The following is a 22,894-nucleotide window of genomic DNA, read 5'->3' on the forward strand; positions in this document are numbered from 1 at the left end:
TCACTGACAAAAATTAAAATAAAACTTTGCACTATTTAGCACTGCTCCAAATAAACGCTAAAAGCTGATAGTGAGAGCGCTAAAAAACCTACATATTTGATTAAAGGAACAAATATGAGAGACGTATGCACGTGAGTAAAGTTTCAAAATGGTTATAAGCACATTATCCAATGCAGTGAATAAAGAAAACTAAAGGACATGTACACTTGACACGAATTGGTAAACTATTATGTCTATATTTATTTATGTACTACAAAGAAACACATAAAGAGCTATATGTGTGTGTGTATATATATATATATATATATACATACGCGTCAGCATGGTTGTGAAAATTTGCAAAAACACTGCATTTAATAAAAAAATGATAAAGTAGGTATTTTGAGTAAAGGGGGTCAGGTTTAAATGTATGGTTTGAGGGGGAGGTGGTTGAAATTATTTCAGGTAGTGAGGAGGTTTGCTGAAGAACGTTCGTATCACAAAAGTCGACGAGGTACTAGGGGCCACTTGTTACTGTTTTACGATTAATAGATGCCAAGAAATTTTCAAGTGTATGATTAAAAGATTGATAACACAGTATGATTAGCAAACTTTATAGATAAGTACCCTTTAAAGCCACGTGACTGTAAAACTGTCGTCGTGTGTCCCTTATTTACCTTTCCTGGATGCTATGTACTTATTATTAAATTTATTAATGACTAAATAATTTTTATCGTGTAATTTTTTATCATAATTAGTCGTCATAATCCACTCTTTATCACTTTATGAAATTAATCAGTTCAAACATTGGTGCAACTGTCTGGGGTTTACCAATTTCGTGTATTTCATTTCCAAAAGAAATATCATTGATATACCGATAACAGTTAATTATGTATGATCAGTATGTTTTATATATACATAAGTATCCTTTGAATTCACGTGACTGTAAATGTACGCTCGTGTGTTCCTTGTTTGGTCACCATTCCTGGCATCATTATTATACATTTCAATATCACAATTTTCCTCTAAATGTGTACAAACGTTGTTCAGCTGGATGTTCGATGTGTTGAAAAAATGAAGTTTCGAAGTACCACTATAATCCAATTTATTATCTTTCAAAATTCGCCGAGATAAATATATACATACTGACACAAATGCGACGATCTGGCAAAATCTTCCTAAACCTGATACTAAGATTGTATACAGTTTTTTATAAAAATATTGTTCATTTCATTTCAATAATATACATTATAATGTTACATAGATTTATTGAAATTTAATAAATAATTATAAACTATACTTTGAATTATATTTGCTTAAAAATTGGTGAGTCTCTTAAATTTCAAATAAACTTTATACCACTGTTTTGAATTTAAAAAATTTTTTTCTACAATCATATGCTTTGCTTTTGTTAAAAATTGCAATTTATGCAAAGTCAATAATTATATTTATTAGTCTCATCTCTTCCAGTATACGACGATAAATGTAGCTGCAACGTTTGCAAAAGACAAATCATTTATCTTTCTCTCAATACAGAATTAAGATTTTATTAGATTATAAATGGTGAAGAAGGAGGGGGGGGGGGGGGAGAGACTTCATGAGTATTCGTTTAAGATGACGAAGAGAAAATGAATGATTTTAACAAGCAAACGAAATTATCTTCCTTTGGGGATAAATTATCACCGGGCGAAATGTGTGATATATATAGACCTCCTACAACAATACAAATTGAAAAAATGACCAGAAAATAGCGCATGAATCGCGGAAAGATGAGCACAGTAATAAAAGAAGAAAAATACGTATTTAATCTGTGTCCTTCTTTGATTTAATTCAACGGAAGTATGGTCGACTGATGTGGATTGATCGATTCTATTCAAAATAAGCCTAAATACGTCAATTATATTCCTGCTTTATAAACATTATAAAAAATTCTTTTCTTAAACGAGATCTAAAATGAAACTAAATTTCATAGCAGTTTAAATCACATGATACTGCTTATCAAAATAGCACACAGTAAGTCTGAAAGTATTACAAAAATAATGTTTTTCTAAAACAAGAAAAACATATTTTTATACTGTAAAAAACTGTACAACCAGTAATAGTTCAATATCCAAGTATCTTATCAGTGATCATTAAACGTAATTAATGAAATTGTTACATAAATTTAAAAATAAATAAGGAATCATTAAATATCGCTAAGCATCAGTATTACGATTGAAGTCGATAAACGGATAAACGTCAATCTTTGATCGTATTCGAGGAAAACAATTTTGGAATAGAAAGTAAAAAGGTCAACAACAATGAAGCTGTGTAAAAACAGTTGATTAATTAAATGCCACACAAATCACAAGAAAAATATGAATGGTCGCGATTAAACAACAAAATATCGGTCGTATTACAAGATTTGAATCAATAAACTTGAGACCCTGCTGGGGGTTCAGTTAAGATAGCTAAGAATCTTCTGTGTGATGGAGTGTACTAATCTTAATAGTAGTAAAATAGACGAAGAATCTAATGCGCTAATGCGAATATATTATATATATATATATATGTTGGTGATTTTGCAATTTACGAGCACGTGGAAAATTTATTTTTAATGGCTCAGGTAAAATCACGAGGTAGAGTCACACGGGCAATCACGGGATTAGGAAGCTACGTATCCGCGATCCGAGGATCGTCTGATGGTTCTGGTTCATCTGCTAGAGTGTCTCGAAGCAGAATTTGTTTGTTTGTACGATCAGAGCATGACTAGTCACGCGCCTAATAAAGATAAATCATTACGAGGAAACTGACGTTGATTCCTCTTTTTCTTTTCTTCTTCATCTTCTTTTTATCTTCCCTCCAACACTCCTCTCCACGAAACTCTTGTATACGTATCACGTTCCATATTTATTTTGCCGTTTATTCTCCTCCTTATCCTCTCGACTTGACGTTATACCGGCAAAGGCCTCTACAGTGTGTCCAATTAATTCGGGTTAACTTAAGAATTACAAAATTATAATAATTTTATCAGAATTAATTTACCAAAGGGTTACAGAGAATTAAAAACTCTTTGATTTGAAGCATCTCATGAAGTGGAATAATTCCTCAATCACCAATTTGGGCTATCTAGAATCTCCGAGTTGGCGTTAATCAATCAGGCACCCAGTACACTCAAAGTGCTCACGAAATATTTTACATTCTTTGTTCCTCGGTGCCAGATAGCGCTGAATTATAGTCAAAAATTGGCTCATTACCCTGAAATGTAAACAGAAGCTTATCATAACTGACGCGTGTACAATTTCAGACAGACATAGGGGGGAAAAAAGAAAAAAAAAGTCCCGCAGTCGGTAGGACTCGAACCTACGCTCCCAGAGGGAATCTGATTTCTAGTCAGACGCCTTAACCACTCGGCCACGACTGCTGTACACTTACCCGATATCCTTTCCTCTGTGTGAATAGTACAATTTAGTCCTTCGATAAAAACAGCTTTACATCCCTCTAACAATTATTAGTTTTCAATTAAATTTTTCTGTCAATATATTGATCCACTAGATTTCGACAATTTCCTGCACTCACCTTTTGTCGAAGATTCTTATATTTCTATTTTGTTTCCATAACAATGTCTATTATACCTATGTAACACATACGCAAACGCGGTAGTGCAGCTGGTTAAATCTCGAATGTCAGTCGATAATCGTGACACTTGCTCAATCACTGACTTTCTTTGATTGAATTTATATGTACGACGAGTTTAATTATTATTGTACATATGCATATAATAAATGGTTTGTGTGATTAATGAATTGTTGTAGGTTAGAATTGCGAGAGTGAAATGACGGAGGTAACTAGCGTAAAAAGCTGAGCGTGACTTACTTAACAAAGGAGTGGATTCTGTTGCATCTGACAGCGACATTATAGTCGTGTTTATTTAGAAAATACACCGCGCATCGAAAGACACAACGTGCCATTCACTTTGTGATGTTCGAAATACAAGTGTATGAATATCGCTCGGTCGGTAAAGGAGAAATCCGTCTAATTTCCATTCCCGCTCATCTAATTAGATCCTTCCCCTCTCTCATTTCTATCCACTCTCCCACTCCAGTAGGCTTATTCTTTATCTCCGTCCAATCGTAGCATTTTGTAATTAAACATACATTACAATAGATTACACTCGACACAGTAGGATAATTATTGTAGAAAAATGAGTTTTATCAATGCTAATCTTTTCTATCGTATACTGTTTCAGCAATACTACTTATAAATATGAAATAAGATTTTATTTTCCAAGGATTGAACTATGATTATTATTGTTATTACTGTATACTATGCAATATCCTGAAAAGGCGACGCTTTTGGCCCTGGTTCTTCAAATCAATGCATTTTTCTGGAACATTTTTCAGGTCACGCTTCATTGGCCAACTGGATTAGACATTTTGCGAAAAATCTCGTGTGATTTTGCGTGTTGCGACAAAGAATTCCTTGTTTCCCGCAATAAAAGTATTTTCCTACAACAGCAAATTGCGTTTTAGTGATAAGAAAGAGCAAAACGTTTATGCCAATCATGCACGTCGATTAGTCCCAGTGATACGAAAAGTAGGGTTAGAATTTTGTCGAAGGGGCTGGTGGTAAAGAAAAATCGAAGAATGTAGGGATTTAGCATTTCGTATGAAGTATAGAAAAATGCATTTTGCTAATTGAGAAATTAGTTGATCTGATTTTGGAAGAAGAGACATTGGCGAATTTTCGTAAGTTGCACGTAGGTTTGGAATGTTTGGTTGGAGCTCGCTTGACTTTTGCTGACTGGTCGAGAAACGACCTCGAACTTACACAACTCTCCTCGCGTGCAATCACGCGCAGACCAACCGTCTCGTTTCAGTAGCTAGAAACAATTGTGCAAATTATATCCGTTCATATTATCCATTTGTTAAGCAATATTATACAAATTGATCTATGATTCTTCTCGTCCTAACAATCTGGCCGAACCGTGAGTCGCGGCGACAGGTACTTGGGGCTACGGTTTAACGATACTGAAAATACAATGTACACGTGCACTCTGCTACAAAGAGCTTATCGTACTCGCTCGTTTAAGCATCGCTTTTTTATTTCAGATTATTCATGCCTACATGCCTACTCATCGATTGTCACTGTCATTCTTAGCGGTAGGAAAGAACTTGTGCCATCTATGTTTACGAGTTTGTGTTAACGAACTCGCATTGTGCGCGATCCCCGCTAATGTCAATTGCTAATCGGCTGAATTAGCATTCGCGTCGAGAGAAACGCTTTTACCGTTTAGCCGATCATTTATTCGTCTTCCTTTGTCCTCCGTTTCATTGCGAATCCGTAACGATTCTCGTGTCCTTCCGTTGTACAGGTTACCTAACGGAAGAGATAAAATAACATGGCAAGCCAATTGAATTTTAGAGCACATCGCTCGTCAAGATTCAAAGAAATCGACCAGATTTTCGTTTGATTCTGCAATCGGTAAGCTTATTCTTCTCTACCATGCCTGTGTAATTACAGCGATGATACATTCAATGTAAAGCCCGATAAAATGAAATCGACAAAAGTAGATGAAATTTTCATTCTATGCTGCAAATGGTAAAACTTTTTTATTTCCATGATTATAACGATGTTTGCACGCGCAATCGTGAGACCTGATCGAATTGGATCGGCAAGAATGAGTTCGATGATAAGAATTAAACGATTAGATTCCACCGCATTTTTCAGGATTTTCTTGTTAGCCGATAATAAAATGTCTCGAGTCATTGCAAGAGAGATTAGCAATTTTCATTGGTTGAATTAGCAACTAATGCAGATTTTGAAGAACGATGAGATTTTATCGTAAAGAATAATTTGTATATCTCTAGTAGTTATTCTTACGTCCTGAGACATTGTAGATGAAACAGCACATGTATTAACCCGCTGGAATCCATTCTGGTTTAGCGATGACCCATTGGTAGTCTTTCGGTATAATTGTTGTTATAATAGTCATACCTACCACTTTGTTAAAAGTTACTTAAATTAGACGAAAAAAATAGTTTATCTGATCAAGTATACGAATTTTAAAGATTAGCATTTATCAACGAAGAATTGATATATTATTGTAAACTTAGTCCGAAACGATTAAAACTCTAAGAAAATTCAGGAGCATGATAGATTAAGCTAGTTGCAAGGATAAAACAGCTAAGATATACACATGGCTAAGTGAAAATCGCTACACAGAAGCCAAAAGTCGTTTAGTCAGTCGTTCGAGAGGCGATCTATTGCATAACCCATCATCTACCGATAAACAATAATTAACGCCCGTGTAATACTCCAAATTCTTAGGAAAAATCGTTTGAGATTGAAAGATACAAACTGGAATAAGAAAAAATTGAGGCTGGAGGGTAATAAGGTTATGTTTGCCAAGACATTAGGTGGGAAAGTATTTAGCAGCGCGCGAAATGACATAATACATAAAATGCAGTATACTTATTACCACCGTGGATTGTTTTGAAGATTGGAAAGGGGGGAGGTAAAGATTGTAAAGATTGGGACTGAAGTGCGACGCGATGCGGCGAGAGGGGAGAAGTTCGACTTCGTGGAGAGACTGTCCGACTGGCCGAATAAGCGCGGGTAAACGCGATCGGCTAAAAGCAAAAACCACCCAAACCAAACCAAACGAAACGAAACTGTCAGAGACAGTGTCGATCGTGTCGTCGTGCCGATTGTCAAAGAGTCACGGTCTTTTCTCTATTTCTTTTTCTTTCTTTATTGAAACCGTTTTTTCTTTCGGACTTGCTGAGACTCGAACAGGTTTATTTTAATTTTTCTGCTTGACAAAAATCCGCTTCACGAGAATGTAACATGCATCGTCGATGCTGCTGGATCTTCATGAAGCACGTCCGGCTATCCAATGTTATCACCGAAAACTCGTGGTAAGTCTCCCTTTCTAAGCATTTATTCATGCACCGCATTTGTGTCAAATGTGCTTATCGCGCAATTTTATGAATTAATCTTTCCACTTCCCTTCTTTTGGCCACATCCGTTGTTTATACAAACGTATATATATGTATATTATTTTGATAGACGCTACACATTATCCAGTGAATAAATCGATCGAGATAAACTGATATGGACAAAATTAAACACCTTGACCAAGCTGCACTTTTTTCGGTTACGGTCTTTAACAATAGCGCTTAAGTAATAAAAATAGGAAAGAGGAAAAAACTCGTTAAAATATCGCTGCTGCTCGTTACATACTTCCTTTTGTAACACGAATTGTTTTACGATTTTTATTGCTTTTCTGTAATGCCTCTGTCTTCTTTCCCTAGAAAATTCTACGTTATGCAAGAACCGCGGTCGTGCAACAATGTACTATATAATATATTGATCACTGATTCGGGATAAAAATGAACAAAAGAACAATAAAAGAAAGTTTATCACTGCCTGTCTTGCATACCACGCGAGGAATCTTCTGCTGCAATAAAAATCCAATAGACAATCGTATAAAATGGTGCAATAACATTGAACAATATTAAAATGTTATCAATTTGTTGCAGGTATCATTCAAGGGCCGACAGAATTCGAGAGAGAAAACTATCATCGACCATAGAGACGAATCGTTGATAAGAATAATAATAGCAATAATAATATTATTATTTGATAATATCAATCGACAATATATATATAACCATCGATGCGGAATAATACGCTTTTGACGGTCACTGAATTATTTCCATGGACGAGCAATTTGTTTTTTCGATACTAAAGGATTGGATTGGCTCGCCATCGTCCAAGGAAAATGTCGAAATACAAGATTAATGAAGATTTTGCACTGGAATCGGCTAAGGAAGTTAGATTAACCGGATTCAACAACAATAATTCAGATCTTCTGTCCAATGACCTCGATACGAGACTCAGCATCATTCAATTGTCTGGCAGCAAGGCAGACAAATCTATCGATAACGAAGATGGTACATATTTCCCTAACAGTAAACACAAATGTCCTCGGTGGATACTAAAGATTTTGTTAAAGACTGTATTTACCTACACGTATATAATGGATGACCGGTTAACCGTGAACAAACGTATAAATTAGGATAGCACGAATAATTGTATGAAAAAACTTTTTATATTATTTTTATATGTAGACCTAATCGAAGAAGGTTTTAAGGATTAAACTTGCTTCATACAAAGATTCTTATTGGTCCGAGAAGCATTTTGGCGAATTTTGGCCAATGGAAGATCGACGGATTGCTGATTATAAAAAATACGGAATTAAGTAATTTTTAATCCTGAATAAACTTCTTTTGTTAAGGGCTAGATTTTAAAATAGTAAGGAACTTTTTTCTTATAATTAATTATTGACATTATACAAATTTATTGGGTCACCCATTGTTAACTGGTCACCCGGTATATTTATATTTACCACTAAGAACATTTGGTACTAATAGGACGAAAAGATTTATTCTTTACGTTCTTTTCATTCAGTGTTCTTTTTTTGGCTAAAATAATATTCATAAAAAAATAGACACTTTATGTAAATTAGAAACGAATTAAATTGTAAATTTCACGTGAAATTGAAATGGGAATTTTTTGCTCTGTTTGAGTAATATCGGTATGCGTAATCTCGTTAAGCCTGCTCTGATTGATATGATCGATAAAAATAAGAGAAGTAAAATCGTTTGTGCGGAAAGAAAGAAAGGAGATAAATCGTCGTTAAAAGAGGGGAGGATAATAAAAATAAATATTTTATAGCGCGAGATAAAAGGATAGTAAAATTAACGAGAGGTAATATAAAATTATTACATCTCTTTGACCTTGATTTCTTGAATATTTGTTAGTTTGATTTGCATTGTATTCCGAATGAGTCACTTGATTGGATTCTCAGTGTTACGTATCGAATTGTCGTTAAATATTGACAAATTGTAATTAGAATCTTGAATCGCTCATATTTCTTTATTGTTTTCAGATCATAGAGATTCGAGAATAAATTTAATTCTTTCCTCGAGCACGGAATGGCTTATTGATAAAGTAAAGAGATCGTGCCAAAAGAAGCTGCTCTACAAGAGGATACCAATTTTAGCTTGGTTGCCAAAATATCGTAAGGCATATATTGTGAGCGATATAGTTGCAGGAATAACCGTAGGATTGACCGTTATACCACAAGCCATAGCGTATGCGAATGTCGCAGGGCTTTCGTTGGAGGTAATGGAAACTTCACACAAATTTTGTTTTCTATTTTTCTTTTTTTACACTATAATTTGTGCCTAGAGGAAAAAGACGTTATCGCACGGAATTCATTCAGAAATTTATTTGACAGTTTGGTTTGTACTCGTCTTTTATGGCATGCTTCGTTTACACGATTTTCGGATCTTGCAAGGATGTGCCTGTTGGACCAACTGCAATCGCAGCAATTTTAACGAGGGAAGCCCTGCAAAAAGCCCAACTGCCTCCAATCATGGCAATCCTGCTCACTTTTATCTCAGGGTGCGTTTCACTGCTGATGGGTCTCTTGCAATTAGGTACTATTAATGGAAATTTAATAAAATAATAATATTTAATAATAAAAACGAATTTAAAAATGTTGCATTTACGCCAATGTTAATAAGATAGTACATAATTCTTGGAGTAAATAGCACTAAAACGTAGGACATAAGAGATTTTACAGTTATTTACAGTTGATCTGTCCAACGATATCTTATTGAAGCTTTCTGTTTTCTTATTTAGGCTTCTTACTGGATTTTATTTCTGGGCCTGTCTCAGTTGGATTCACCTCAGCCGCAGCGATCATCATTGCTACCAGTCAAGTCAAGGATATTCTGGGCATCAACATATCCAGCGGTAAATTCTTGGAAGTTTGGAAAACAATTTTCGAGCAAATCACTGAAACGCGACTGTGGGACGCTCTGCTGGGTGTAATTTCCATCTTCGCCCTTTTACTTTTAAGGGTCGGTGATCCTACTAATTTCATTTATCCTGATTGTCATTTTATCCTTGTAGAAAATTTTATTTGCTGATGTCTACTCAAACAGAAAGTGAAGGATCTACCGGTGATGCCAAAAGACTCGAAAACTCCAAGTAAATTACAACAAAGAGTAGCCAAATTACTATGGCTCATATCTACAGCTAGAAATATCCTTGTTGTGGTTGCCTGTGCGATAACCTGCTGGCTCCTGGAAGCTCACTTGGGATCATCCCCGGTAATCCTTACGGGACACGTAAAGCAGGGACTTCCCGACTTCAAAATTCCACCGTTTCACGCACAAATTTTCAACACCACTTATGATTTCTTCGATCTTGCCTCTGCTTTGGGTTCTGGTTGTCTCATCATTCCTCTCCTCAGCCTTTTGGAAAGCATATCGATAGCTAAAGTTTTCTGTAAGCCTCAACTTTTATTAGTCATCCTTGTATATCAGACTTTCCTTTTTTATTTTGAGGAATAAGTCGCGTAATGGTGGACTTATATGTAATAGATGATGGGAAAACTATAGACGCAACGCAGGAAATGCTAGCACTGGGGGCCTGCAATGTTGTTTCTGCATTTTTTCAATCCATGCCCGTGAGTGGTGGCCTAAGTCGAGGTGCAGTCAACCATTCCTCTGGGGTAAAAACTACTCTTGGGGGTGTTTATACGGGTCTGCTGGTACTGATGTCCCTTCAGTTCCTCACCCCTTATCTCTACTATATTCCCAAAGCTGCATTAGCAGCTGTCATAATAGCAGCAGTTGTCTTCATGGTTGAATTTCAAGTCGTTAAACCAATGTGGCAAACCAAAAGTAAAATTTATTTTTTTGCTTTTTTTCTTATAAATAATATGAATACCGGTATTCGGGACAATTTTCGTACGGTTACCAAACAAGTACGTTGAACTTTCAGAAATTGATCTGATACCTGCAGTTACGACATTCTTATGCTGCCTTTTCATAAGATTGGAACTAGGTATTGTGATTGGAATCGGCACGAATCTGCTTTTCTTGCTCTACGCATCGGCTAGACCCACTTTACGAGTACAGAAAGCAACAGTAAGTTATACCTGAGAATTCATTTCTCAGTCGTGAATTCCAATTTGTTCCAAGGAAAAATTTTATTTAAATACAATTTGTATTTGTTTTTAGAGTACGGGTGGTTACGAGTACTTGGTTATAACTCCTGATAGGAGCTTGTCTTTTCCTGGTGTCGAATATGTGAGGAATGTCATTAGTAAGCAAGGAATGAAACAAGGAACAGAGATGCCTGTTGTGATTGATTCCACTCATATACAAGCAGCTGATTACACCGCTGCAAAGGTTATTAAACTTATATGTTTATTTAATTATTTATTGTAAAATTCCTATCAACCGCATCAGTAAAATTGCTATGATCAATATTTTCTTCCCTTTACTCTCTTTAGGGTATCAAAAGCTTAGTAGAGGATTTTTCAAGGCGCGACCAACCGCTGATTTTTCACAACCTAAAGCCAAGCGTTGTACGAATCTTTAAAGGAGTCAAACCATCCGAATTAAAATGCAGCACTAATGAAAACGATCTTAATGAATATCTCAAAGGTAATCACTATGATGACGCTTTGGTTTAATGATAATTGCTATTGCAGTAACGGAAAATGTTATCTAATTTTGTACAGTTTTTCTTCAATCATTCATCTTGAATCTTAAATTACTTCCTTTTTTTTTGTTATAGAGATTTCATATTCTGCAAGGAACAACGCTAACAGATATTAGACATATCTGATCTCACTGTCATTATTCGCTTTGCCTGCCAATTCCTTTGATAAAGCTGCAGTATTATATAGCCTACTGTATGTAACCACAAGGTATACATATAGCATCGCGATAGTGCATGAAAATTCTTCCAAGGTATTATTGGATGCATTCAGCCCAGTCAACTGTTGAGGGGGCGGTGTATACTATTGGCTATTACTCTTAGATCCTATAATTTTAGCCAATAGAAGTAGGAGTTTGAAAAGAATTACTCAACAATTCCGCAACTGTTGTCAAAGCTGAATGCACCCATTATAAAATAGAAAATTATATTTATATCTATGCAAATACTGCAAAATAATTAAGCAAATATATATGAACTTTACATAGTCTTATATAGTGTACATATTTATACATATATATTATACAGGATGAGGCAAAAATAGAGATTCGGTTTAAGATTTCAAAAATTAAAGGTGTAGTGAAAATATTATTAAAAAGTAATTTCTAGTACTTCTAAAAATCTACCACATAGTAAATTTGTTCATGTTAATTACATTTCTTACACTTTCTACAATTTTAGTCTTTCGGTCTTTATCCATTGTATTAGTTGATATTGCAACAATTATAATAACTTTTTGCTAAAAGAAACAAACCCAATATCTTTGGTGAAACCTTCGGTGGAGGTTTGAAAGTCATGTAAAGGTCACCTTAAATTTGTTAAATTTGACTCCCTATATTTTATTGCACATTCTAATAGTTTATTCCAAAACCTTTCTAAAACACTTCTGAATTTATCATTTCATCCACTCATTCATTAGGTATTCTAATTTGAAACTGCATATACTTGTGGATTTCTCTGAAGCAGTATGCGCTACTGGTACACGTATACACATAAATAAGTCACTCACCTACTTATACTTTCCAATCTAAATATCTAGAGAGCGATTGGATGCAATGATAAATTTAAGTGTGTTAAAAAAGGATTGAAATTAGTCACAAGAATATATAAAATAAATAGCTGGTCCCATTTAAAAAAATAAATTTAACTTAACATGACCTTCAAACTTCATTCAAGGTTACACTAACCGATAAATTTTTAGCAATACTACAAATTATTCTGTAACTTTAGGACCAAATCACGGACCCATTTCATATAACAATATAACAAAATCTTAGGACCCCATTGTAAGGTATACTATACCCTAAGTACATTTTTGAAGTTGCATAAATAAATTTGTTGTCATCCTTTCATTTTTCATAAAGACAGATTGAACCTACATTAATACCAACAAAAAATCGATTTTCCTTTATTTGAAAAGAAAAATTTTTTTAAAGCAATGAGAAATTCTTATACAGGACATATGAAAGTTATATGATATAGAATACCTTAGAGTGAGGTATTTGTTTTACAGTAATAGTTTAAGGTTCTAGAATTGAAAAAATTTTTCTGCAACCCTTAGTTTTCAAAATTTAAGACTGGTTCCATACTTTTGCCTTACTCTGTGTAGAATATAATAAGCTTGTGAGATATTTTTTTAATCGTTCCTGTTTTATATAATAAAGAAAATAATCTTCCATCACAAAAGGCTCGATTTCATTTGTCCGGCACCCTCGCTTGGTATTGCTATGTAAAAATCAGGAGCTCCAGTATATCTTTGAAAATAATTAAGATTAAAATTTCATAGCTACTTAAAATCATTACAAATTAAACTAGAAGATTTAAACCTACGTTGTTTTTATTTCTTGAATAACATGGTCGACGGCATCCTTTTTTAACAGGGTAACTGTGCAACCACCGAAACCTGCTCCAGTTAAACGACTACCCAAGACACCTTTGACTTTTCGAGCAGATGAAACTAATACGTTAAGTTCATCCGATGAGACTTCGTAATCATCGCGTAAAGAATTGTGGCTTTCATTCATCAGTTCACCAAACTTTAAAAAATCATCAATTAATAAAGCTTTTGCTGCATCAACAGTCCTTTGGATTTCTGTAACCACATGATGTGCTCTTCTTAGGGATATTTCTGATACATTTTTCTTTTTTAATGCTGGGGAATAAAAGAAGCTGTTAGAAGTTTTGTTTAATCATATAACAGTATTATTTTATACCTTCAATTTCGTTTAGTGTGACTTCCCGAAGGCTTTTTCTATTTAACATTCTAGCAATTTCATAGCAGCAATTACAGCGTTCACTATAAGCACTAGAGCTGAGCTTATGCGGAGTATTTGAATTAGTTATGAGGAAACAATAATCATCCATTTGTTTCATAGGTATTTGTGTTGTAGTCAAGTCTTTGCAGTCTAGCAATAATGCACAACCTTCTTTACCCATTACAGATATAAATTGATCCATTATTCCACAGGGAACTCCAGCAAAATCATGTTCAGCTTTTTGGCATGCCAATGCCTAGTAATAATGATTAAGCTTTAAATACCATTTATCTAGAAAAATGAAAAACATGATATTACCTTATCTATTGGATCACTAGTTTTATTGCATAATATTTCAAGAAAAGTATACATTGCAACTTCTAATGCAGCAGAACTACTCAAACCAGAGCCTACTGGTACTGAAGAGCAAATTACAGCATCAAAACCTGATATTTCACCTAAAAATATTTTGCTATACATATATTTTTTTAAAATTAAAACATAAATACTTACTAGGAAAAAATGCAATACATCCTTTTATATAATTTGCCCATTTAGGCTCTCCAGTACTCAAATTGGTATGATCACTTACATCAAACTCAGCACAGTTTGAATTAATATTATTATTTAATGAAATTATTTTACATTTTTTGGTATTATTGGGTTTTCCAACAATGATGGTTACCATGGGTAATGCCTATAATAAGTGAAAACTAAAATAAGATTTTATAATTGTTTATAAGTTAAAAAAAGCAAATAAACATAAATAGAAAATTTTAAGAACATAAAAATATATCTTTAAATATGAACTAGCACAGAAAGCCAGGTTTGATGAAATACAATATATAAATAAATTAAATAACTACCAAGTTTACTAAACACAAGTTCGAACAATCGAATCACTCCGTTTGAATTCATTATCGAAATTTCGATTATTAGTTCGATCACAAATTACCATTATCGCGTGTTAATTTCAAAAAGCATACTAACATATCAATAATTATGTAATAATCTGACCATTCTAATGTCAGATAAGAATCAGTTGTTCCAATAAAAACTGATTAAAAAATAATGGTAGCACGAATTAAAAAAAAATAATAATAGGAATTTACCATAGGCAATACAAAACCTTCGTTATAATCAGTATGTTCACCGATTAAATTTACTCGACCAGGCGCATAAGCACAAATTGTCGCATTTTCGCCAAATTCTTGCAAGAAAGCCTCAGAAGCTTGTTTTTGCACAGTGCTTGCATCAGGAATTGTAGCTGCCATTGTAATAAGTTTTGTCTTCTCTTGTTGTAATTGTTGTTAAAATAAAGATTTTTGCCCTTTTGCTTAGTGAAGTGATGAATATAAATCTTTGCACAAAAAAATTAACGACAAAGCACTGATCATGTTTCACTTACTGAAAAATTAAAAATAGTTTATTACACATTACACATTTACCAATAAACTGGTAAAAATTTATAATCGCACTATTCATACATATACTTGTATCTATATGTGATATGACCGACTAGTCAAACAACCTGTTGACTGTTGACGACTACCCTTTTATCTATAACGATTAGGATTTTGGGGAATGGGAACTATTGCCACTATTGGGAACAAGTGCAAACACTGTAAATCTGCTCATCGATAGTTATGTGAAAATGTAACGAATGTACTGCATATATAAACGAAGCAAAAAGTCGGATCAAAATGACAAAACTTACCGATAGTTAGCGCTAATATTATGCATGTGCAATATGTATCACCACACATCCTTAACGTAATGTCACTGTATAGGTGTGCATATACCAAATAGAGTCATATGTATGTACATTAGATTATATATAGATACATTTATATGTGTATTGGCCGGTCGGTGTAGGTCAGTGGGTTGGGAATGATAAATGGTAATGTGCAATGTGCATGGGTCATTGGGTCCTTGCTGTCTTAAGGTACGTAAGGTCGAGCTGGGTCAAGCGCAGGGTACATACGCAGGGTTATGACACTCCTATGGCTCCTACGTATTCTGAATATTCTGATCGTCAAGCGGCTGTGTCAGGTCAGGTGTCAGGTGGCCCACCGGCCACTGGGTAGTTGAAAATGTATAAAAAGTTAATAGTTGTAGTTGTTACAAATGTTATAACTCAATTAATTCATTGTTTACTTAATTTAGCGCTAATCATGCTCAATTGATATAAATTCAGAAGACCAAGAGGTTATTGATCAAGGTTTTTGATAAAACGAAAAGCCTCATGAAAAATTCAAATTTCAATTCCTATAAATAAATGAGAAAAACAACAATGCAAAATAACGAAACAAAAGTGGTTTCCATATCTTTACAGATTTGTAGAGTGTTTTTCTAACATTAGAACACATGTTTAGGATATTAGTAGATTATTTGACAGCACTGACTGAAGCACTTACTCGTCTGAAAATTTACCGATGGGCGCTAGTTGTCATTTTGTCAGCTTTTCTGATTTTTGACTTTCTATTTCTATACGGGCCATCTACTTCGTGGTTAACATGGTAATCTTTTGTTGCTCTTGTACTACGATTTTCGCGCCTGTTTTTAATAGTTTTTATTAGAAATTACGAAAAGCATAAGGGGTTGTAGTGACTGGTAAGTGGTAGACACTTTTATTCTTTTACCGGCTTTACTCTGGTTTTACAGTGATGCACATAAGTTTCTTTTCTTTGTGAATAATTAAAACAGTTTTATGTTATTCGATTAGATTTTTGGTCTCCAATACGAATTTTAAAATGAATCGAAAACCGGGACAATTCATGGTTAAAAAGCCAAAATTGAGGTAATATTGTATATACATATTTTTTTAAAATATATAATATCGTTATTATTACAGCCTGAAATAGCTATTTTAGAACTTAGACTGGTCTAGAATAATTTGTAATATTAAATATAAAAAATACTATTGTAGCATAAAATTCTAACATTTCGATTTATTTTTTGTTAAGCAATCATAATAATTTTGATGATGATATTCCTGGGTCATTTGAAGATGAATTAGCAAATATGACTGGATTGGACGATGATTTTGATACCACAACTCAAACCACTGAGGAAGTAGGTTTTTATATTGAAATTGTTTTTTAAAAGTTGCTTTATTTAAGGGAAATATATTAAATTTTTTAATATTTTATAGAAGGGACCTGAACAAACAAATTTCTTTGCTAAATGGTCTAGACCGCAGCCTAAGGTTTATAATCCGGAAAAAGATGAATTAATTTTTCAGCAAATTGATATAGACTATTATATAGGTAAAGTATCAAACAAGTTTTCAATTTTAAATGAAGATTGTAGTCAGGTAGTTACAGAAATTAAAAGGTTTTTATTATAATGATATTAACTATTAAAATATTTGCTTCTTACAGGTAAACCACTTGTTGGAATGCCAGGGTGTAAGATAGGACCTGTACAAGTAATGAGAATGTTTGGTGTCACTGAAAGTGGTAATTCAGTTTGTTGTCATGTCCATGGGTTTTGCCCATATATATTTGTAACAGCACCATCAGGTTTTACGGATTCTCATTGTAAACCATTTAAGGTATAAATTACTGAAGTGATGAAACTACATATTAATGTCAGGAATTATGTCTGAATAATATATTGTTCTCCAGGATGCTTTGGATAATTGCATAAAAAAGGATATGAGATCAAATCCAGATAATATTCAAGAAACTGTTTTGGCTGTTGAATTAGTAGAAAAACAGTCTTTGTATGGCTACTCAGGAGACGAAACAATAAAGTTTATAAAAATTACTCTTCCTTTGGCAAAATTAACTGCACCATGCAAAAGATTACTTGAAAAAATGGAAGTCTATCCTACTTTTAGGAATCATGTCTATAAGATATTTGAAGGGAACATTGATTTTGATATCAGGTAATTATACTTATTTTCATTTTTTAGTTTTGCATGAAATTAACATAATAAAGAGATGCGTAATTGTATAATTTTTTTCATCAGATTCATGGTAGATACAGGCTTGGTTGGCTGCTCATGGGTTGAACTACGTCCGGGTAAGTGGAAATTACGAGGACAATTTGGACATTCTTTAGCAGTAACTACAAGATGCCAGTTGGAAGTGGACATAGCATGGGATGATTTTATCGCGTATGAGCCAGAAGGAGAGTGGTCTAAAGTTGCTCCTTTTAGAATATTAAGTTTTGATATTGAATGTGCTGGCCGTTTAGGTAATGAAGCAACTGTTATTTCAAATGGGAAATTAATTCAATAAAAAATAGAATAAACTTATTCATATGTTCTTCTTTTAGGTATTTTTCCTGAGCCAGATAAGGATCCTGTGATACAAATTGCAAATATGGCAGTGAGACAGGGAGAATCAGAACCATTTATAAGAAACATATTTACTCTAAAAACATGTGCACCTATTGTTGGAAGCCATGTGATAAGCTGTCAAACAGAGAGCGAATTGTTGAAGGTGTGAATAACAAGCTATGTGAATAATTATATCCAAAAATGCATTATTTCAATTATAATTAACATATATGTAATTTTTTAGAAATGGTCTGAATTTGTGCGCGAATTGGATCCCGATTTTCTTACAGGCTATAATATTAATAATTTCGACATACCATATTTAATTAATCGTGCTCAGCATCTTAAGGTTCATGATTTTAATTTTCTAGGAAGAATAAAAAATGTGAAATCATTGGTTAAAATTAAAACATTGCAAAGTAAACAATTAGGGCGACGTGAAATTAAATCTGTCAATTTTGAAGGAAGAGTTCCATTTGATTTATATCTTGTATGTACACAAAATAATTCTTATATATTGTTACCATAAGTTAAAAATATTATATTGATATAAGATCTCTTCTGCAGGTTCTAATACGGGATTATAAGTTAAGATCTTATACTTTGAATGCTGTTTCTTATCATTTCTTACAAGAACAGAAAGAAGACGTTCATCATAGCATCATCACAGAATTACAAAATGGAGATGAACAAACGCGCAGACGTCTTGCAGTATATTGCTTAAAAGATGCATATCTACCTTTAAGACTTTTAGATAAATTGATGTGCATTATTATTTACATGGAAATGGCTAGGGTAACAGGTGTTTCAATAACTAGCTTATTAACACGCGGTCAACAAATTAAAGTTGTTTCTCAGCTTCTGCGCAAGGTACGTTTAAGTTCTGAAATAATACAACTTTAAAATCTGAAAAATATATTTCTCTATAATATAAAGTTTAAACTTTCCCGTATAGTCTCGGCAAAAGGATTTTCTTATGCCAGAGCATCACAGCCACGGAAGTGATGAACAATTTGAAGGAGCTACTGTAATAGAACCAAAACGAGGCTATTATAACGATCCTATAGCTACATTAGATTTCAGCTCTCTATATCCTAGTATTATAATGGCTCATAATTTATGTTATACAACATTGTTAAGTTTTGAGAAACAAAAATTGTATCAGATTCCGGATGAGAAAGTTACAAAGACTCCAAGCGACTCAATGTTCGTTAAGTCTTCTGTCAGGAAAGGTATCTTACCGGAAATTTTAGAAGATTTACTTTTTGCCAGAAAAAAAGCCAAAAGTGATCTGAAATTGGAAACTGATTCGCTGAGAAAGAAAGTATTGGATGGTAGGCAGTTGGCTTTAAAAGTGTCTGCAAATTCTGTATATGGATTTACTGGAGCTCAAGTAGGAAAACTACCATGTTTAGAGATATCTGCTGTAAGTTCGACCATTATATTTAGTACCCTATGTTAATTATATAATCGATAAAATAAGTAAATTATTGCAGAGCGTTACCGCTTATGGTCGCACCATGATAGAAACAACAAAGCACGAAGTGGAAAAGCAGTATTGCAAATCTAACGGCTACGAAAATGATGCTACTGTAATATACGGTGATACTGATTCTGTAATGGTTAAGTTTGGCGTAAAAACTGTGGCAGAGGCAATGAAGTTAGGCCAAGAGGCTGCGGAATTTGTCTCGTCAAAATTTATTAAGCCAATTAAATTGGAATTCGAAAAAGTATATTTCCCATATCTACTAATTAATAAGAAACGATATGCGGGATTATACTTTACTAATCCGAATAAATATGACAAAATGGACTGTAAAGGCTTAGAAACTGTAAGAAGAGACAATTGTCCACTGGTGGCCAATATGATGAACAAGTGTCTTCAAAAACTACTTATTCAACGGTAAATATATATAATATTAGAAAAATAATTATAAAAATATGTGGTTTCTAAATATTTATGGCTCATTTTAGAAATCCGGACGATGCTGTTGAATATGCTAAACAGGTGATAAGTGATCTTTTATGCAATCGTATTGATATATCACAATTAGTTGTTACAAAGGAGCTATCAAAGACTGACTATACGGCAAAGCAAATTCACGTTGAATTAGCAGCAAAACTGAAGAAAAGAGATCCTGGTACAGCTCCTAAATTAGGTGATCGAGTTCCATTTGTTTTTATCAAAGGTGCTAAAGGAACTCCAGCTTATGAAAGGGGAGAAGATCCTATATACGTGTTGCAAAATAATATTCCTATAGATACTACATATTATTTGGAGAATCAGCTTTCAAAACCACTTATAAGAATATTCGAGCCTATTCTGGGAGACAAGGCAGAATCCCTATTGTTGAAAGGAGATCATACGCGTACAAAATCCATAGCAACGTCTCGCGTAGGGGCTTTAAGTGCTTTTACCCGTAAAAAGGAAACTTGCTTAGGCTGCAAATCAGTCTTGCCACAAGACAGAGAAAAATTGCCTCTCTGTCAATACTGCGAAGAAAAAGAAGCTGAGCTATATATAAATGAAGTTTACACTGGCAGAAAACTGGAAGAGAAATTTTGTAGATTATGGACAGAATGTCAAAGATGCCAGGGTAGTCTTCATCAAGAGATTCTGTGTACGAGGTAATAAATGTGATACAGTATGAATTTCTCTATAAATTAAAACTGTCTTCTTTAAAGACATATGTGCTTAATATGTTTACAGCCGTGATTGTCCTATATTTTATATGAGAACCAAAGTTCGAATGGATTTGGATACACATAGGAAGCGCATTGAACGATTTGGTGTACCACAATGGTAGTTGAACGAAATCTAATAAATTCAATCCATTGCTAGTTAAAAAGTTCATAAATCTTTATTTTTGCACAAGTATCATAGTATTTTATGAAAAGTAATAAAAACTACATTTTAAAATTTGTAATATATTAGCTTAAAATATTTAAAAAACTGTTGATGATAGTTTTTGTTTAACCTAGTACTTTTTTAATCAGTGCTGTTAAGTCTCATCATTGTACTTGAAAGTAACTTTGCTCAGCAGACCTATTCAACTTCTAATTGATGTAAGATATAAAGCGATTCAACTTAAATTTATTCATAATGTAATTAAAGTAATTATTATTAATAAAATGTATACCGTTTTTAAATATGAAGTATTGTGGCCTTGTATTAGTACAAAATTTATTCAATGCATTTTTTTATAACAGTTGAACATAGACAGAATCCACTAGCAACTTATAGGAATGAAATTGAAAGTTCTTTTTATTAATAATTTGCATAATACAAAAAATCATTAAATGATTATCTAATAAGATGTTTGATCACTGTGATCCCTTGCAAAATTAAAAAATAACTTAATTGTTAATGCCACAATTTATACACATCAGCTAATCCTCTGTATTGGTTTTCCTATTTTGGCTTGATAAAAGTGCTACATAAATAAGTGACATTTTCATATCAATAGCACTCTTTGTTCTCCAAACTAAATTAAGTTTTGTTGGTAAACAGGGCATACAAATAACACATTTGCACCAAATATTAGGAAAATCCATAAATAAACAATTAAAATTATCTGTATTCTATTAGAACACAGGTAGTGACAGTCCAGTGACTAGTCTTTGAATAAGGCTCATTTTAAGAATGTTTGGAATATCAATCATTTTCGATTTTGCAGGGCATTTGACAACCAATCCATTGCTTGATCAAGACCTTCTCCCTTTTTCGCAGATGTTTTAAAAATTTGGAAAGTTCTGTTTTTAAGGGCATCCAGACCAAGAGCTTGATGTACCTCAGCTACACTTAAACATCCTGCCATATCTTGTTTGTTTGCAAGTACTACCAAGATTGCACTTTGAAGTTCTTCTTCCTTTGATTAAACATACACAAGTTTGTTAAACATTGCAAAATATGATAGTGTAATAAAATGCTATGGTAAATCATAATTATCACTCACCCTTAACATATATATTAGTTCATCTTTAGATATACCTATCCTATCGCGATCAGCAGAGTCTACTACATAAATGATTGCATCTGTATTTGAATAATAACATCTCCAATATGGTCTGGAATAGTTTTTACGGAATAAGTATTGACTCTCAAAGAATACTTTTTAGACTTTAATGCTTACCTTATACTTGTTTGTCCACCAAGATCCCACACTTGTAATTTTAAATTTTTATAAGTAACCTGTTCTACATTGAATCCTATTGTAGGTATTGTTGTTACGACTTCACCAACCTGTAGCCTATTATAAATTAAAAAATTAAGTATATTACTATCAAATGAGTGCGACTTAACCAGACACTATCTACCCTTATATTTATCTTCTGCATATATTGTGAAAATGTAAACACAGGTAATTGGTAGCAAACAGATTGTTAATTTTCTTTTTCAGCATACCTGTACAAAATTGTAGTTTTCCCTGCTCCATCTAGACCTAAGATTAGTATTCGCATTTCACGGCTACCCAGCAAATTGCGAAAATAACTTAATAGCCCACCTGGCAAAAAATATATTAAAATTTCACTGATTATTTTAGAGTATACAACATACCACACGACAATTGTCTCGTTCCTTTTATAAAGTATTTGTTTAAGAATAAAAGACAATATGTCAAAACTTACCCATAATGATTATATTATAATAATCAAATCATAAAATATCGTTTATTGTCAGAATCGATAACTAAAAAAACGTAATGATTGCAAGCACACTTTGCCGAGTCCGCACTAACACGATTACAAATGTATCAATGAAATATATGAATATATCACTGATTAATGTATATACTTATATATGAAG

General features: G+C 33.4%; 4 protein-coding genes and 1 non-coding gene across 12 annotated transcripts; 2 read left to right on the forward strand and 3 right to left on the reverse strand.

Moving 5' to 3' along the window:
* Positions 1-3,300: 3,300 nt before the first annotated feature.
* Positions 3,301-3,382, reverse strand: TRNAS-AGA (transfer RNA serine (anticodon AGA)). Its single transcript has one exon. It is a non-coding gene; the product is annotated as a tRNA-Ser (tRNA).
* A 1,888-nt stretch (positions 3,383-5,270) lies between these two features.
* On the forward strand, positions 5,271-11,761 carry LOC136779241 (sodium-independent sulfate anion transporter-like). The gene is made up of 12 exons (XM_066736726.1): positions 5,271-5,442; positions 6,460-6,878; positions 7,503-7,916; positions 8,915-9,150; positions 9,266-9,467; positions 9,673-9,893; positions 9,978-10,323; positions 10,419-10,721; positions 10,822-10,967; positions 11,061-11,231; positions 11,336-11,489; positions 11,623-11,761. Exons 3-12 carry the CDS (start codon positions 7,745-7,747, stop codon positions 11,661-11,663), a joined length of 1,992 nt encoding a protein of 663 aa, XP_066592823.1. The 5' UTR covers positions 5,271-5,442; positions 6,460-6,878; positions 7,503-7,744; the 3' UTR covers positions 11,664-11,761.
* Positions 11,244-15,923, reverse strand: LOC136779242 (galactokinase-like). 8 transcript variants are annotated; one of them, XM_066736732.1, is made up of 7 exons: positions 15,784-15,923; positions 14,912-15,206; positions 14,313-14,496; positions 14,118-14,257; positions 13,758-14,055; positions 13,375-13,696; positions 11,244-13,298 (listed from the first exon to the last, which is right to left on the reverse strand). In XM_066736732.1, exons 2-7 carry the CDS (start codon positions 15,071-15,073, stop codon positions 13,223-13,225), a joined length of 1,182 nt encoding a protein of 393 aa, XP_066592829.1. In that variant the 5' UTR covers positions 15,074-15,206; positions 15,784-15,923; the 3' UTR covers positions 11,244-13,222. The 8 variants fall into 8 exon arrangements, with proteins under 8 accessions (XP_066592829.1, XP_066592827.1, XP_066592828.1 ...); XM_066736730.1 differs by lacking the exon at positions 15,784-15,923 and adding an exon at positions 15,517-15,655; XM_066736731.1 differs by lacking the exon at positions 15,784-15,923 and adding an exon at positions 15,331-15,502.
* Positions 15,924-16,273: 350 nt separating this feature from the next.
* Positions 16,274-21,243, forward strand: DNApol-delta (DNA polymerase delta). The gene is made up of 14 exons (XM_066736722.1): positions 16,274-16,412; positions 16,525-16,599; positions 16,766-16,874; positions 16,954-17,068; positions 17,183-17,355; positions 17,429-17,691; positions 17,776-18,002; positions 18,084-18,250; positions 18,332-18,577; positions 18,655-18,957; positions 19,043-19,513; positions 19,584-19,990; positions 20,062-20,715; positions 20,798-21,243. The coding sequence occupies exons 2-14, from the start codon at positions 16,553-16,555 to the stop codon at positions 20,892-20,894; spliced, it is 3,279 nt and encodes a 1,092-aa protein (XP_066592819.1). The 5' UTR covers positions 16,274-16,412; positions 16,525-16,552; the 3' UTR covers positions 20,895-21,243.
* Arl1 (ADP ribosylation factor-like 1) lies at positions 20,918-22,861 on the reverse strand. Its single transcript, XM_066736741.1, has 5 exons — positions 22,717-22,861; positions 22,493-22,592; positions 22,221-22,337; positions 22,044-22,155; positions 20,918-21,956 (listed from the first exon to the last, which is right to left on the reverse strand). Exons 1-5 carry the CDS (start codon positions 22,718-22,720, stop codon positions 21,747-21,749), a joined length of 543 nt encoding a protein of 180 aa, XP_066592838.1. The 5' UTR covers positions 22,721-22,861; the 3' UTR covers positions 20,918-21,746.
* Between the last annotated feature and the right edge of the window lie 33 nt (positions 22,862-22,894).

This window comes from Prorops nasuta, unplaced genomic scaffold, assembly GCF_024137725.1.
Source record: "Prorops nasuta isolate Cenicafe-Biocafe unplaced genomic scaffold, Cenicafe_Pnas_1.2 PNAS00015, whole genome shotgun sequence".
NCBI classification, from domain to species: Eukaryota; Metazoa; Arthropoda; class Insecta; order Hymenoptera; family Bethylidae; genus Prorops; species Prorops nasuta.